The 14,760-nt window shown below is 45.4% G+C and overlaps 2 protein-coding genes across 3 annotated transcripts; one reads left to right on the top strand and one right to left on the bottom strand.

Annotated features, from left to right (window-relative positions):
- Positions 1–327: 327 nt before the first annotated feature.
- On the top strand, positions 328–6,801 carry THG1L (tRNA-histidine guanylyltransferase 1 like). 2 transcript variants are annotated; one of them, XM_069953439.1, is made up of 6 exons: positions 328–596; positions 2,174–2,350; positions 3,847–4,016; positions 5,411–5,499; positions 6,023–6,130; positions 6,542–6,801. In XM_069953439.1, exons 1-6 carry the CDS (start codon positions 424–426, stop codon positions 6,701–6,703), a joined length of 879 nt encoding a protein of 292 aa, XP_069809540.1. In that variant the 5' UTR covers positions 328–423; the 3' UTR covers positions 6,704–6,801. The 2 variants fall into 2 exon arrangements, with proteins under 2 accessions (XP_069809540.1, XP_069809532.1); XM_069953431.1 differs by lacking the exon at positions 328–596 and having other exon boundaries at positions 2,268–2,350; positions 3,851–4,016.
- A 2,122-nt stretch (positions 6,802–8,923) lies between these two features.
- Positions 8,924–14,262, bottom strand: NIPAL4 (NIPA like domain containing 4). The gene is made up of 6 exons (XM_069955641.1): positions 14,166–14,262; positions 11,962–12,201; positions 11,604–11,660; positions 11,195–11,285; positions 10,781–10,941; positions 8,924–9,872 (listed from the first exon to the last, which is right to left on the bottom strand). The coding sequence occupies exons 1-6, from the start codon at positions 14,260–14,262 to the stop codon at positions 9,259–9,261; spliced, it is 1,260 nt and encodes a 419-aa protein (XP_069811742.1). The 3' UTR covers positions 8,924–9,258.
- Positions 14,263–14,760: the final 498 nt, after the last annotated feature.

Raw genomic sequence — 14,760 nt, forward strand, 5'->3', positions numbered from 1 at the left:
TTCCAAATAGACAGCTGCTATAGGGCTAATCCCATGACTGGTGAGGACCAGGATCTTCTGAGTTATGGGAAATAGGCAATTCACTATGAAATGGCTAAATACTGGACCTGACCACTAGAGGGCGACAAAGTCCTTCCCAGTTATAGGAAATAGCTGCTCTACAGCCAACAGATCCCCATGACCGGGTAGGACCAGGATCTCCTGGGTTTTGGGAACACAATTGAACATAACTCCGCTCAACACAAGAGGCTGGTCACATGGGAATTATGTCATCACAAGTTCTTCAAACGCTAATGCTGTGTATATCACGTGATCACAGCTCTCCGCGCTCCTCCAAACCATAGAGAGCTGAAGCGCTGGCGTGGCTGTTACCATAGAGACGCGGCGCTGCAGTTTATACAACTACTACTTCCGCTTCCGGTGATGCTGAAACGTGCTTTGGCAGTATTGACAGATTCGTGGTCACCGGTCCGTTTCCAGCAGAGGAGGGAGATGGCGAAGAGCAAGTTTGAGTATGTGAGAGATTTCGAGGCGCAGGACACGTGTCTGCCGAACTGCTGGGTGGTGGTGAGGGTGGACGGCAGGAACTTCCACAGGTGAGCTCGTACTGAGTGGGAATTACCTACCGTGGGGTCCCTACTAGGACCCAGCATCTTCTATGATGGGTATCACCCAGCTTTCCCAGCAGTATGATGCGGTGTCACCCAGCTTTCCCAGCAGTATGATGGGGTGTCACCCAGCTTTCCCAGCAGTATGATGGGGTGTCACCCAGCTTTCCCAGCAGTATGATGGGGTGTCACCCAGCTTTCCCAGCTGTATGATGGAGGGGAGTCACCCAGATTTCCCAGCTGTATGATGGGCGGGCACCCAGCTTTCCCAGCAGTATGATGGGCGGGCACCCAGCTTTCCCAGCAGTATGATGGGGTGTCACCCAGCTTTCCCAGCAGTATGATGGGGTGTCACCCAGCTTTCCCAGCAGTATGATGGGGTGTCACCCAGCTTTCCCAGCAGTATGATGGGGTGTCACCCAGCTTTCCCAGCAGTATGATGGGGTGTCACCCAGCTTTCCCAGCAGTATGATGGGGTGTCACCCAGCTTTCCCAGCAGTATGATGGGGTGTCACCCAGCTTTCCCAGCAGTATGATGGGGTGTCACCCAGCTTTCCCAGCAGTATGATGGGGTGTCACCCAGCTTTCCCAGCAGTATGATGGGGTGTCACCCAGCTTTCCCAGCAGTATGATGGGGTGTCACCCAGCTTTCCCAGCAGTATGATGGGGTGTCACCCAGCTTTCCCAGCAGTATGATGGGGTGTCACCCAGCTTTCCCAGCAGTATGATGGGGTGTCACCCAGCTTTCCCAGCAGTATGATGGGGTGTCACCCAGCTTTCCCAGCAGTATGATGGGGTGTCACCCAGCTTTCCCAGCAGTATGATGGGGTGTCACCCAGCTTTCCCAGCAGTATGATGGGGTGTCACCCAGCTTTCCCAGCAGTATGATGGGGTGTCACCCAGCTTTCCCAGCAGTATGATGGGGTGTCACCCAGCTTTCCCAGCAGTATGATGGAGGGGAGTCACCCAGCTTTCCCAGCAGTGTGATGGAGGGGAGTCACCCAGATTTCCCAGCAGTGTGATGGGGGGGGGGAGGGTCACTCAGCTTTCCCAGCAGTGAGATGGGGGGGGGGAGGGTCACTCAGCTTTCCCAGCAGTGTGATGGGGGGGGGGAGGGTCACTCAGCTTTCCCAGCAGTGTGATGGGGGGGGGGGGTCGCTCAGCTTTCCCAGCAGTGTGATGGGGGGCGTCTGAACTGACAGACTGCTAAGCCAATCACTGGCCGGGACCGCGTGCGGCCAGTGATTGGCTGAGTGGTCTGTCAGTTCAGACAGCTCCACTCCGAAGCCGATGCTGCAGCGTGGGACCGGGAGAAGAAGACCTGCGCCCGGACAGGTAATGTATGAAACAAGGGCTGCAGGGACATCGTTAACGATGTCCCTGCAGCCCTTGTTTCACAATCACCGGGGCCGTGGAATAGGCCCAGTAAACGAGCGCCGATCTAGCAGATCGGCGCTCGTTTACGTCGTTTTTTATTATTATTACGTAAAAAAAATTACAAAATAATACTTTGCTGATTTCCATTCTTCACATTTTTCCATATTTTGGGCTTTTTTTTCAAACAGATTCTCGGAGCGTCACAATTTCACCAAACCCAATGACCCCCGGGCTCTCCGGCTCATGAACCACTGTGCCAAGAGTGTGATGGAGGAAATAAAAGACATCTGTCTGGCATATGGGCAAAGTGACGAGTATAGTTTTATCTTTCACAGGAAATCTAACTGGTACAAGAGGCGGGCGAGGTCAGTGAACTCCTGATTTTTTTTCTTCTCCCCTTTATTATATACTGACCCACATTTACTCCCCATGCACATGAACGTCTATTTGCCTGACAGCTGTCTGTCCCGTTTACCCCATACATGAGCCTGTTTGGCTGGGCCGAGCATTCATAGGGGGAGATTTATCAAACATGGTGTAAAGTGAAACTGGCTCAGTTGTCCCCAGCAACCAATCAGATTCCACCTTTGATTTTCCAAAGAGTCTGTGAGGAATGAAAAGTGGAATCTGATTGGTTGCTAGGGGCAACTGAGCCAGTTTCACTTTACACCATGTTTGATAAATCTCCCCCATGGTGCCTGAATGCAAAAGAAGGGGTGAGCACCTACTAGACAGCACTCACTTCCTCCTCCCTCTTTGCCTGTGCTATCACATGCACAGACAGTGAGCGGGAGGGGCGGCCTTGACAATCCTTAGATCCTTAGAGCAGTGGTTGTTATTGAGATTTTTTTCAACCTGTTGAAAGATCTCGATCAGCAGATGTTGTGCATGTCGACTGATCATGGTCTTTTAACAGGTGCTTTTACACCAAACGATTGTCGGCCGGAATGGCCGGCAAATGGCCAAGTCTGGCTGATAATCGTTTGGTGTAATAGCGCCTTTAGGGCAGTCCCACCAAAATCGCCAGGGTCCCCATATTTCAAGTAATGTGTATGGGGAACTTAGGGTACTATTACTTGACCCGATAATAACTGTAAACGAGCGACGATCTGCTAGATCGGCGCTCGTTTACTGGGCCTATTACACGGCCTGATAATCGTTTAACAAGGGCGGCATGAACGTTGTTACCGATGTCCTTGCAGCCCTTGCTTAAACTGCATTCATTACCTGTCAATGGTCCAGGGCTCACCTTGCGGTCCGCTTCTCCTTGGTCCTGCACACTGCATCTTCAGAGTGGGCTGACCGGCAACTCAGCCAATCACTGCCTGCAGCAGTCACGGCCAGTGATTGGCTGAGCGGCCTGTCAGCTCAGACAGGCCGCTCTGAAGTTGCAGCGAGCGGGACCGGGGGAGAAGCTGACCGCAAGAGGAGCCCTGGACCATGGATGGGTAGTGAATACACTGTGCAAATCGGCAGCCTTGCATCGCTATTACAAGTAGCGATGCTCGGTCAGAGCCCGACAATTATAGGTCCAAACCTATATCAACGATCAGCCGATGATCGCTGTCATCGGATGATCGTTGTGTTTATTACAAGGAATGATAATCAGCCAGATAGGGCATTACACTTATTTGTCAAAAGTTTTGATCGGTCTCCCACCAGTCATCTAGATATAGCTGGGAGAAGCATGTGGCTGTGCAGCTCACCATAAGATTGCAAAACCATGTTCTGGAGTGACTATAACAGGACTAGCCATATGCCATCAATGTCTTACTTAGGATATGTAGGGGGTGCTCTAATATCTAGGTCGGTTTTGTTACAACTGTGAATATCCCTTCTTTTTTCCCTTTCCATTTGTAAGCAAGTTTATGACGCACGTGGTTTCACAGTTTGCCTCCAGTTACGTCTTCTACTGGAAGGAATTCTTTCCAGAGCAGCTGATTCTATATCCTCCAGGATTCGATGGAAGAGTGGTGCTGTATCCCAGCGTGCAAAACCTGAAGGATTACCTGAGCTGGCGACAGGCTGACTGTAAGCGTTCACTAGAGAAACATATTACCTCCATTTAATGAAATGTCACCTAGTGTCACCAGGTATTGGGTTAGACCCAACCATGTCCTGGATGGGTCAAATCCAAGCAGAATTTTACCATTAAATTTAGATGTCGTTTTTTAGACCTTATCCACATGCATTGTGCTGAGAATTGCTGCTGGTATGGGGGTACAGTCTACAGAACAGATCCGCAGCATGTGAAATTACTCTAAATGGCTATAACTGTATTGAAAAGTCAGACTCTATTTGGGTAGACTTGACAACAGCATCACCTGCAGGCTAATAAACAGCAAGCAATGTAATAAAGGGAATCTGTCAACACCTGGGCCCCACCCAAGGTGCTGATAATGTGCTGTAGCTGGCAGTCCCCTAGTGTGCATGTTGCCTTTTGGTAATTTGACAGTTGAGTGGATTATGCACAAGCTTGCGTCTCCTACTGGAATGAAGAGTCAAAGAGGAGTTGTGGCTCAGCATTTGTGTGGCACTCTGGCACACCTTACCACTCCTTCCTCCTCCTCCCTCTTTTTTAAAAAAAAATCTCTGCTGCACGGCCTCGCGCACGCTTCCAGCCAGTGTCTGAGTTTTTATGTGAGACATAAACTGCCTACAGATGGCTGAAATAACCCGTCTAGAGACCAACAACAGTTTTATCCTGGGTTCGATTCCCCTGATGGAAATGAAATACTGTATACTTTTTTTTTCTCATTATTGTATCCTTTTTAAATGTGGAAATAATTCCTAATTAGGTTCAAATTACTTTTTAAATTCAGGAGTTATTTTATTCAATGCTAAGGGAAAAAATAAATAAATAATATATTTCATTTCTATCAGGTGAATTGAACCCAGGAAAGAATCTGCTCCTGGTCTTTAGACAGGTGGCTTACTCCTAGACCACAGCTCCAACACAATTAGGTTTGGAGATTCAACTATATGTGATAGCAGATCAGTCCTCTGTATGAAATAAATAAGAAAGAAAGAAAGAAACACTAAAGGTACAATGGCTGACAGTGTGAATGATCAGAAGACTGGGCATCAGAGATTATTCATGAAGAAGAGGGAGGAGTGTGGCACAAACACTGAGCCACAACTCCTCATTGACTCTTTATTACAATAGACCTGAGATTGTACATAATCCGCTGCACAGACAAATAACCTAAAGGTTCTATACGCACTAGGGGACTGCCAGCTACAGCACACTGTCAACATCTGGTTGCTGACAGATTCCCTTTAAAGTCTGCAGATGTCAAGTGTTTTTGAATGCATCACAATATGGAATCTGATATCTGATTAGCTGTGGCCATTCTATAATGAACCTATTTAATAGCTCAGTTTCTTCTGTCTGCCGTCATTGAATCATTGTTCTATTTCTGCAGGTCACATCAACAACCTGTACAATACAGTGTTCTGGGCTCTGGTACAGAAGGGAGGGTTGACCCCCGCACAGGCTCAGGACCGGCTAAAGGTAGGAAACCACAGTCCCTCATATAGTTACATCAGATATTGCATAAAGGCTCAGCATTTCTTTCAGTCCATTGTTGCTCTGTGTAGATGGATGGAAAGAAAACGAACATTTGAGACCCATGCAGAATAGTGAGGACCCTTCTATATTAGAATCAAAAGTTAAATCATGTCACTCCTCTACAATGGCTTGGAGTAAGAAGTATTGCTTTATAGCAGGGATAGGGAACCTTCGGCCCTCCAGCTGTTGCCAAACTACAAGTCCCATCATGCCTGGACAACCAAAGCTTCGCTTTGGCTGTGTAGACATGGTGGGAATTATAATTTGGCAACACCTGGAGGGCCGAAGGTTCCCCATCCCTGCTTTATAGGAACGTAATGGAATATCCTTCTGCAGTGAGCAAGCAGGACACTTGAGGTTATGTCTAGATAAGGCTTCCATCTTGTTTCCCCTATCTGTATTATGATTGTGTTTGTCATGTCACGTATGCAGGAACCAAACATAGTTATGTTCATTTCCCCCATAGGGCACGCTTGCTGGAGATAAGAATGAAATCTTGTTTTCAGAGTTCAACATCAACTACAACAGTGAGCCCGAAATATACAGGAAAGGTTCCGTCATTATATGGAATAAGGCGAGTTTGAGACACAGCCGGGGGTGGGGGTTGAGTCCTCAATAGCATGCAACTCTTTGCGGCTGTGTATGGAGTGAACGAATTGGATTTTTGACAGTGAAGCGCATTACCACTGGCTGTTTTTCAGGATCACAGTGATTCTCGGGAACGAGACCCGTTGCAATCAGTAACTTTTGACATGTTAAATGATGTTAATACAAGTATGGCTTTAAAGTATACTAAGGGGGTATTCACATCTGCAGAAACCAGTGCGTGCGCAGTGTCCTGTGAACCGGACCTCAGAGCTTTCAGCATGTATTGCGCCCATGTTGGTTGTCACTGACTTGTTGCTTAAAGGGATAGTAGCAAACTTTTTTTATTGTGCTAATTGCCCTTATGATTTGTTCTATTCATGAACTTCTCAATCTTTAGGTCAATGAAATCAGCAAAAAGACAATAAAGTTACCACACGAGACTGAGGAGAAGGAAGTGGAGGTGTGTCGGGTCCGGAACCAGCCCACCATCCTGCACTGTGATGTCATCGGTGACGCATTTTGGCAGGATCACCCTGATATTCTTTCCAGTGAAAGTTGATGACACTCCTTCTTTGAAAGGAGAATGGACCAAAGATCGGCTTTTAGATGACTGTTTTAATTCTATAAACTATTTAATAAAGTTAAATGTTTTTGAAATCCCCCCTCACCACACCGTGCTATAAGAGTGTTATCCAGGATTAGATAAAAGGACACAGCCACTTTCTTGTAGAAACAGTGTCACCCCTGTGTGTGGTATTAGATTTCAGCTCCATTTAACTCAATAGAACTGAGCTGCAAAACCCCACACCCAAACTGAGGGCAGGAGAAGTGCTGGTTCTGGAAGGAAGTGGTCATGTTTTTCCAAGCCTGGATATCCTTTAGTTGTAGACCTGGAATGCTCTTTGACCTCAAAGAAAGGGCTGCAGCAAGTGCATTGTTACTTGACGTTTCACAGGAGCAAGAATTTTCAGCCAGGGTCCCACGGCTGAGACCCCCACCGATTCATTTTCCAGCTCATAACGATCTGTCCAGGCAGCTCTATTATAAAGCTATGGAAGACTGACTGCAGGGAAGTACATTTCCCTGCTCATTCTTGTTATCTGTGGGGATGGCAGGTTTTTGTTTTTTAGTTATTGCAGAGAAAATAAACAACCTATACTCACCTAACATGCTCCCCTGTGGGTCTTGTGGTGTCTTTGTGTCCCTTGCAGAATTATGTGGCCGCTACTTCCAAGATGGTCTCAGAAATGACAGCCCGCTGTCCTACTATAGTCAGTGATTGGCTAAGCGGGCAGTCACTGCCAAGACAAGTTTCTTAGAGGTTGCGGACAGAGTGTTCAGCACATGTTATGCGAGTATTGGTTGTTTAGTTTGCCGAGACCCCCAACAGTTGCTAGAATTAGTTGGGAGAAGTGCCACCTGCAGTATGAGAGAAGTGCTTAGCTGCAGGGTCTATAATACCTGGATCACTATTCTATTGTATTACAATTCAATAGAACCAGTGGGGGATCCCACCGACTATAGCAAACTAGCCATAACCAGTCCACTTTTTTTTTCCTGCTGGTGCAGCAAAACTACAGCCCTCAGGGCATGCTGGGAGTTATTTATCTAGGTTGGAACCAGTGTAATACAGCGTTCATGGCCATGTTGTGTAAGCTCTATAGAGCATGCTTGGGTTCATCTGAACCTGAGCGTGCGGCATTTGATTATCGGTGGCTGAAGTTGGATGCAGCACTAAGACTGTCTGGAAAACATGGAAACTGCCATAGGCTGTATCCATGTTTCAATGATTCCCTAGGGCTGCATTCAACTTCTTCAGCCATTGGTAAATCAATACTTGGGTTGCACTCATCTCTATTGATCTTCCAACTAGGCTTGATCGAATGGCGGAAAAAGCTAGGTTCGATCGAACTCTAACATGGCCAGATCTTCCACATTTGATTCCTGATGCCTTCCCGGTCCCTTACCTAGGCTGAATCCCGGAATTTCAGGCTGTCCCCGGGAGGTCTCCTCCTTCCACATGGTCTGGGAAGGCATCAGGAATAAAATGCGTAAGGTCCGGCTCGGTTCGAGTTCGATCAAACCTAGCTTTTTCCGCTGTTCGATCAAGTCTACTCCCAAACAACATCTGATTGGGGGAGTGAGCCTACCAGAATAATGAATTGAGGACCCATTCATATGCCATAGAAGCTGTTGGGCAGAATCAATGGCAATGTTATGGGGGGCCATCCATATATCATATGGAGGTTGTACAGAAAGTAACATCTATCCAGTGCAATACTTCTATTAGAAAATAATTTCATAATATACAGTGGCACATTTAATGTTGGTTCCCTGTCCTCAGGTTGTGTGTGGTATTACAATTCAGCTCCATTCATTCAATGGAACTGAGCTGAAAAAAAAACAAAAAAAAAAAAAAAAACACACCCAAACTGAGGACAGGAGTGGCGCTGTTTCTGAAAGAAAGTCTAAGCCTGGATGGGCCAGTTCACTCCTAGCACGACCACCGAAAGACCCATGTAGGAAGTCTAGGGCACAGAAGACAACGTTAGGGGCATTTCTTCTAATGCAGTTGTCTTTATTATAGTAGGTCATATAATATACTGTATGTATATATTTAGTTTGTACATAGTGGACTCCCGAATACTCGAGATCACGTGCAAAATCAAATGGACCAGTTTTACCCCAATAGTAAAACACTAAGCTTACTACGTATTTGTGACGTAACGTTTTATAACTTATTAAAATCTCACTTAAAACACAAAAGTGGTGTAACAGAACAAAATACAATAAAATATGTAAAAAGTCCAAAACTCATCAGAAAATGCAGACGAGGAAAAATATAAATACTACTATATGGCAAATGCTACATGTACAAAACGGAAAAGGTATGCCAGACAAAGTCATTGTGACAGTCTATGGTCCTCTATCACTCGATTGGTGGAACCACAGAAGGGTCTATGGAATATTGTACTTGGGAAGGGATGAGAGCTTATTAAACAAGGTTGGAGAACAGGAATGATCTTCTTGGAGGTAGAAGGTATCAGAATTTGGCTTAGGAATCACTCCAGTAGAGTCTTTTAAGAGCATCAAGTCAATATTCAGTGCAAAGTCTTACGTGTATATAACAAACACTTTTGGAATGCTACCAGTGTATTCGGTCTCCATGTTGTCCACCAAGGTTATCTTGTCGTCCTTCTTTGGTGGCTCTTCGGTAGAAACTGGAGCAGTCCGATGAAGTTGTTCTTGGACACTTTTAAGACTTATGTCCAGGTTATTAAAGGCATGGAGCATGAAGACGCCAAGGATGATGACCAGGAATCCACAAACAGCCCCTACACCATCGAACGGAGTCATGGAAACCCATTCCTTAAAGAGGATGAGTGATGTAGTGATGACCACGGTGGTGAATAAGACGTAGTAGATCGGAAAGACCAGGGAAGTGTTAAACACGTCCAATGATTTATTAAGGTAGTTCACCTGCGTAACCACCGAGACTATCAAGATGGGGATAAGGACCCATGGAAGAGGATGTTGGACGACTGGTAGACCTGTGAGAAGACCCTTCACTGCGATCCCCAAGCCTTTCACAGAAGACACAGAGAAGGCGCCCAGGAGAGAACAGATTGCCAGGTAGACAAGGATGTTAAATTGTCCGTAGCGAGGTGACAGATAGAAGATCAGCACCAGGCAGCAGAGGAATAGCACGCTGATGTAGACAATGAAACCTGTTGGGCAAAAAATAAATTATCATTGTGTGCGCAAAAATAACACAATCATGGTCAAAAAAAGTTCCTTAATAGAGATGAGTGAACCAGGTTCAGGTTCGAGTCGATCGGAACCCGAACTTTCGGCATTTGATTAGCTGGGGCTGCTGAACTTGGATAAAGCTCTAAGGTTGTCTGGAAAACATGGATACAGCCAATGACTATATCCATGATTTCCACATAGCCTTAGGGCTTTATCCAACTTCAGCAGCCACCGCTAATCAAATGCTGAACGTTTGGGTTCGGATCGACTCGAGCATGCTCCAGGTTCGCTCATCTCTAGTGATAAGTTATACTGTTGGGATAATAAGTCCTTTAGGGACCCAGCTCTGCATGTTAATAGTGCCAGCTACCAGCCAGGCTATAGTGAGGGCAAAGACGACAAAGGGCTCTCTGCTATTAAATTTTCAGTGACGCAAAGGGGTTATCCAGAGTAAGAAAACACACAGCTACTTTCTAGCAAAAACAGCGCCACCCCTGTCCTCAGGTTGTGTGTGGTATTAGAATTCATCCCCATTCATTTCAACGTAACCAAGCTGCAAAACCTACACCCAAACTGAGGACAAGAGAGGTGCTGTTTCCAGAAGAAAGCGGCCATGTTTTTCTAAGCCTGAACAATTCCTCTTAAAGTCTGACACTTGGCTTGGAACAAGCACCTGAGTACTATTACTCTATATGTAGACTGAAAATTCACACATTAGTAAGCAACATAATTCATGAGAATTGGCAGCCATATTTGGGATCTGCGTAATATAGATTCTGAACATAGCCCCATTTCTTGGCTTAAAAGGAAAAATTTTATATATATAATTTTTTTTTTAATAATATATATTTCAATTTGCCACTGTCCTGTTGAACGCATCTCATACCTGGGTCTTTAAGCTTTGAAGTCATATCTTCCAACGTGGTCACTTCTTGTTCTTCTGGGGAGTGTATGACCAGGACCGTGCTTCCCAACACACTGAGCGCACACCCCAACTTCCCCAAGAGGTTCAGCCTTTCACCCAACAGATAGGAAGACATCACAGCACTGCAGACAGAAAAAAAAAAAAAAAAAAACTTTTTTTTTCTCTCAAAAATGTTAAAACTTGTCTCACCAGTTCAGATAATGCACAATGAGTAATAAAATGGGTCTTACAGGGCAATGTTAATAAAGTAGCCAATAATTTATAGCATTCTGGTGGACTCATGGTTTACTTTAGTTAAGTGATATTTCAAATGAATATAAACAGTTAAGGGACCTTGTACATTTGTCAAATTTCGGCGTCCGTCAATGCAATTACCTTATCAGGACACTGAGGGCTCCAAGTGGTGTGACAATGGTGGCGGGAGCAAAAGCGTATGCTGCAAAATTGGCACCTTCACCTCCTGCCACTGAAATGATAAAAATAAGGCATTAAAGGGGTACTATGAGATCAGGGGGGGGATTATAAATATATCTTGTGATTTCAGAGCCCACCCAATCACCATGCAGTGTATGTATGCCCTGGAGCGCCAATGACATGGACCAGGAAGGAGTTTTCAATATAAACAGCTCCTCCCCTGCAATTTAACATATAACCACCAGGGGTAAGTGGCACAATGCCATTTTGTTGAAAGAGTCCCCTGATAATACGCAGATCAGTGTGAGCAACCTGGCAGGGGTTCCCTGTTCAGAAACACCAGAAGCAGGTTTCCCCGCTGTAAACTTACTTGTAAGAAGTCCGGCCCACCACAACCAATCTTTCAAGTAGCCATGTCCACCAGCACCTAGGACACAAAAATAAAAAGATAAAATTAGGATTACCCTGTTCCAACAGAATTTGCCATAAAACAAATGGCAAGAGTACAAATAATTCAAAAGGGACTATTGTTGTGGGATCAGACTACGCAAGATATGTTTGTAGTCTGTTACCACGGAAACAAGTCTACATAGAAGCTGTAGACACAGAACAGTGGGTGGTTTCATAAAGCCCATATACAAAAACACATTTCAATATCTACGCCACACTCCCTTTTCACCGATCAAACCCAAGCCATGACAGAGCAAGTGAGACCCCGCTTTCCATACCTGCCCGTGTACGTCCTTGCTCTGACAGATGAAGAAGACCTTTCTTTTTCAGGATAACACTGCTCCCAATGAGGATGCTGGAGAACACTGCCAGTACCAATCCAATAATGAAATCATGGTTGGTGGAGGACCCACTTGCATCAAGAGTCAAGTTCTGGTAAATGGAGACCGACGAGTTATATTCCCCCAATATTTGACAGACCACCCGGCGTGAGGGGCAGGTTAGCGTGACCAATGTTCCTGTAGAAAAAAAAAAGCAGAAGTGTTCCGTTAGTATGCAATGTTGTGTATGATCAGAATACAATAAAAACCACAAACCCCTTTTTTCTATAGCACCCAGTGGGATGACGCAGTACAGAAAAATATGTGCCCCCCCAAAAAACTCTACTTTATGGTCAGTTCTAGAAACTCCATTTGCCTTGTAAATAAACACCTCATTGCTGCAGGTCACGGTGTATGGAAGAGTCCTTCAAGTGAATGGAGTCATTTAGGATCAGTGACTCTGGGATTAGCAAAGACATAGAACAATAAAGCTGTAAAGCAGAACAAATACCCAACCATATCATGTCAAACGTAAAATCTGAAGTTACCTACAGGAGGTAAAGCTGTGTAATCCGCAATGAAGTCTGGTATGCGACACAAAGGAGCGTGTCCAGTCCTGAGCCATTATAAAGCTCAGAATAGGTGGATGAGCACCCGGATCATGGAAGCCAAAGGTTCACAAACTCTAGACCATCTGGTCCAATTATACATAACAACTACTGTAGCACAAATAGCAGGAAATATCAGGACATCCCAGCTTGCTTGTATGGGACTTTATAGCTAAGGACTAGTCAGGGTGGCCATGCTTATCCTAGTCCACCAACTACAATGGACACCAGAACTGGACTAGGAAGCCATGAAAGATGGCGGCCTAATCTGATGAATCATGTTTTGTTATGTGGTCCTGCCATTCACATGCCTTAAAAGAAAACGTGTTATCAGGATGCACAAGTGTGATGCCTTAGGCGATGTTCTGCTTGAAACGTCGAGTCTTGGCATCACGTGGATGTAACTGTGACATGTAGCACATATCTAACCATTGTACAGACTTAAATGGATATTCCGGGAAAAACTCGCTTTTCTCCTATTTGGAGATCGCAGGAGGGTTCAGGATTTGAACCCTTCCGCAATCATCTACTTTTTCCCTATCCTGTGGACAGGGGAAAAAGTTAATTTTTCCCGGAATACCCCTTTAAGGTCCCCATTAGAGATGGGTGAACTTCAAGTACGTTCAGGTTTTGATTGCCAGTGGCTGAATCCCTAGGTAGTCCAGGACAACATGGAGACAACCTATGGCTGTATCTATAATATCCAGAAAGCCTTAGGGCTGCATCCTACTTTTTCAGCCAACGGTAATCAAATACAGAATCCGAACATGCTCGAAGTTTGTTCTCTAGTCCTCATACACCTTACACGGCTGAACCCGCATGCTTACGGCGGTTTTGGCTCTCAATCCAAGCTGAATAGGGCTATCCTGAACAACCACCAAGGTGAAAGGGGTCGGGCATGATGGGGAAGTCATGGCCAACCCCTTTGCTTCAGGAGAAATAAGCCACAGTGAGAGGTCAGCCGTACTGAACATACTTGTAGGTGGGGAGGATCCTTTGACCATGAGTTATTGAAAGTATATGTAGGCTTTCATGGCAGTGGCCCCTAAAGCCACCGCAACAATGTACAGGAATATGGAACACGATAAACGATGATGGTGGTGACTCGGCCTCCAAGTTTCCAGATCTCAATCTGATCGATCATCTGTGGGATGTGCTGGAGAAACAAGTCCCATCCATGGAGGCCGCACCTCACACCTAACAGCATACGTTGGCGACATCTAGGGGTCATATACCACCAGGTCTAGTGGCGTCCAGAACTTGTCGGCTCAGAGATGTTTTTTGACGCTAAAACCTATACTATGATTAATTTTATGGCTGTTCGGTGTGTCTACACTCACTGGGGGATGTACATCTCGCCACAAAATACTTGACAAATTGATATGGCTAGATATAGGTTTCGTTTAGGGGTGGGGATAAAAAAAAATGAAAAAGTCTAGAAGTGTAAATAACGAGGAAAAAAGAAAAAAAAAAGTCACACAATACATTCAACAACCACAACAAAAACTCTTGGACCTGTAGATTGCATCTGAGAGACATTCAGGCTCAGGTTACCAGCCCTAGAGTCAATTAGATCCGAAAAACACTTCAAACCGGAGAGACCCACCCAGCAACTTCTCCAAAGCAAAGCCGCCTCTTCCATGGATGTCATCGCTCCCAGCAAAGTATAGTCACGAGAATACCGACCAGTCAACATTTAGCGGTCAGGGCATGATGGGGGTTGTAGTTCTGCTGGAGAACATTGCAGTAAGCCCTCCCTATATTACATACTTGCACTCAGTCTTTAGCATAGCACAATGATAGCAACCAGAATTACGATCACCAATAGCACATTGCTGGGAATTACAATACCACCTTAAATTTCTAAGGACATTCCTAAAACGCAATGGTCCGGGATGAAATCGTACCATGTTATATCCTATAAAACCACAAAACTCCATGTATCCATGCAAATAGACCAGAATGCAATAAAGCAATACATACACAATTTCAGCTATTAGGGTAAGGGTCTGCACTCACCATTGGAACAGTCGGAGTTGTATGAAGTTGCCATGTAGTTATAAGCCAGGACACATGCCAGATCCCACAGGCTCAGAGTCAGTATGTGACTATTGGGCTCCTCTCACCTGGTTAGAGAGGTGGGCTGGTG

This window comes from Dendropsophus ebraccatus, chromosome 1 (genome assembly GCF_027789765.1).
Source record: "Dendropsophus ebraccatus isolate aDenEbr1 chromosome 1, aDenEbr1.pat, whole genome shotgun sequence".
Classification (NCBI taxonomy): domain Eukaryota; kingdom Metazoa; phylum Chordata; class Amphibia; order Anura; family Hylidae; genus Dendropsophus; species Dendropsophus ebraccatus.

Bases quoted from the DNA above. Each gene is read 5' to 3' on its own strand.
- THG1L (XM_069953439.1), top strand. From the start codon at position 424: ATGCTGAAACGTGCTTTGGCAGTATTGACAGATTCGTGGTCACCGGTC. The intron at 2,351-3,846 runs GTCAGTGAACTC...TCCATTTGTAAG, and splicing joins TGGTACAAGAGGCGGGCGAG to CAAGTTTATGACGCACGTGG. The intron at 5,500-6,022 runs GTAGGAAACCAC...TTTCCCCCATAG, and splicing joins AGGCTCAGGACCGGCTAAAG to GGCACGCTTGCTGGAGATAA.
- NIPAL4 (XM_069955641.1), bottom strand. From the start codon at position 14,262: ATGACATCCATGGAAGAGGCGGCTTTGCTTTGGAGAAGTTGCTGGGTG. The intron at 12,202-14,165 runs GTAACCTGAGCC...TTTTTTCTACAG, and splicing joins TCTAATTGACTCTAGGGCTG to GAACATTGGTCACGCTAACC. The intron at 11,661-11,961 runs GTATGGAAAGCG...TTTGTGTCCTAG, and splicing joins GCAAGGACGTACACGGGCAG to GTGCTGGTGGACATGGCTAC.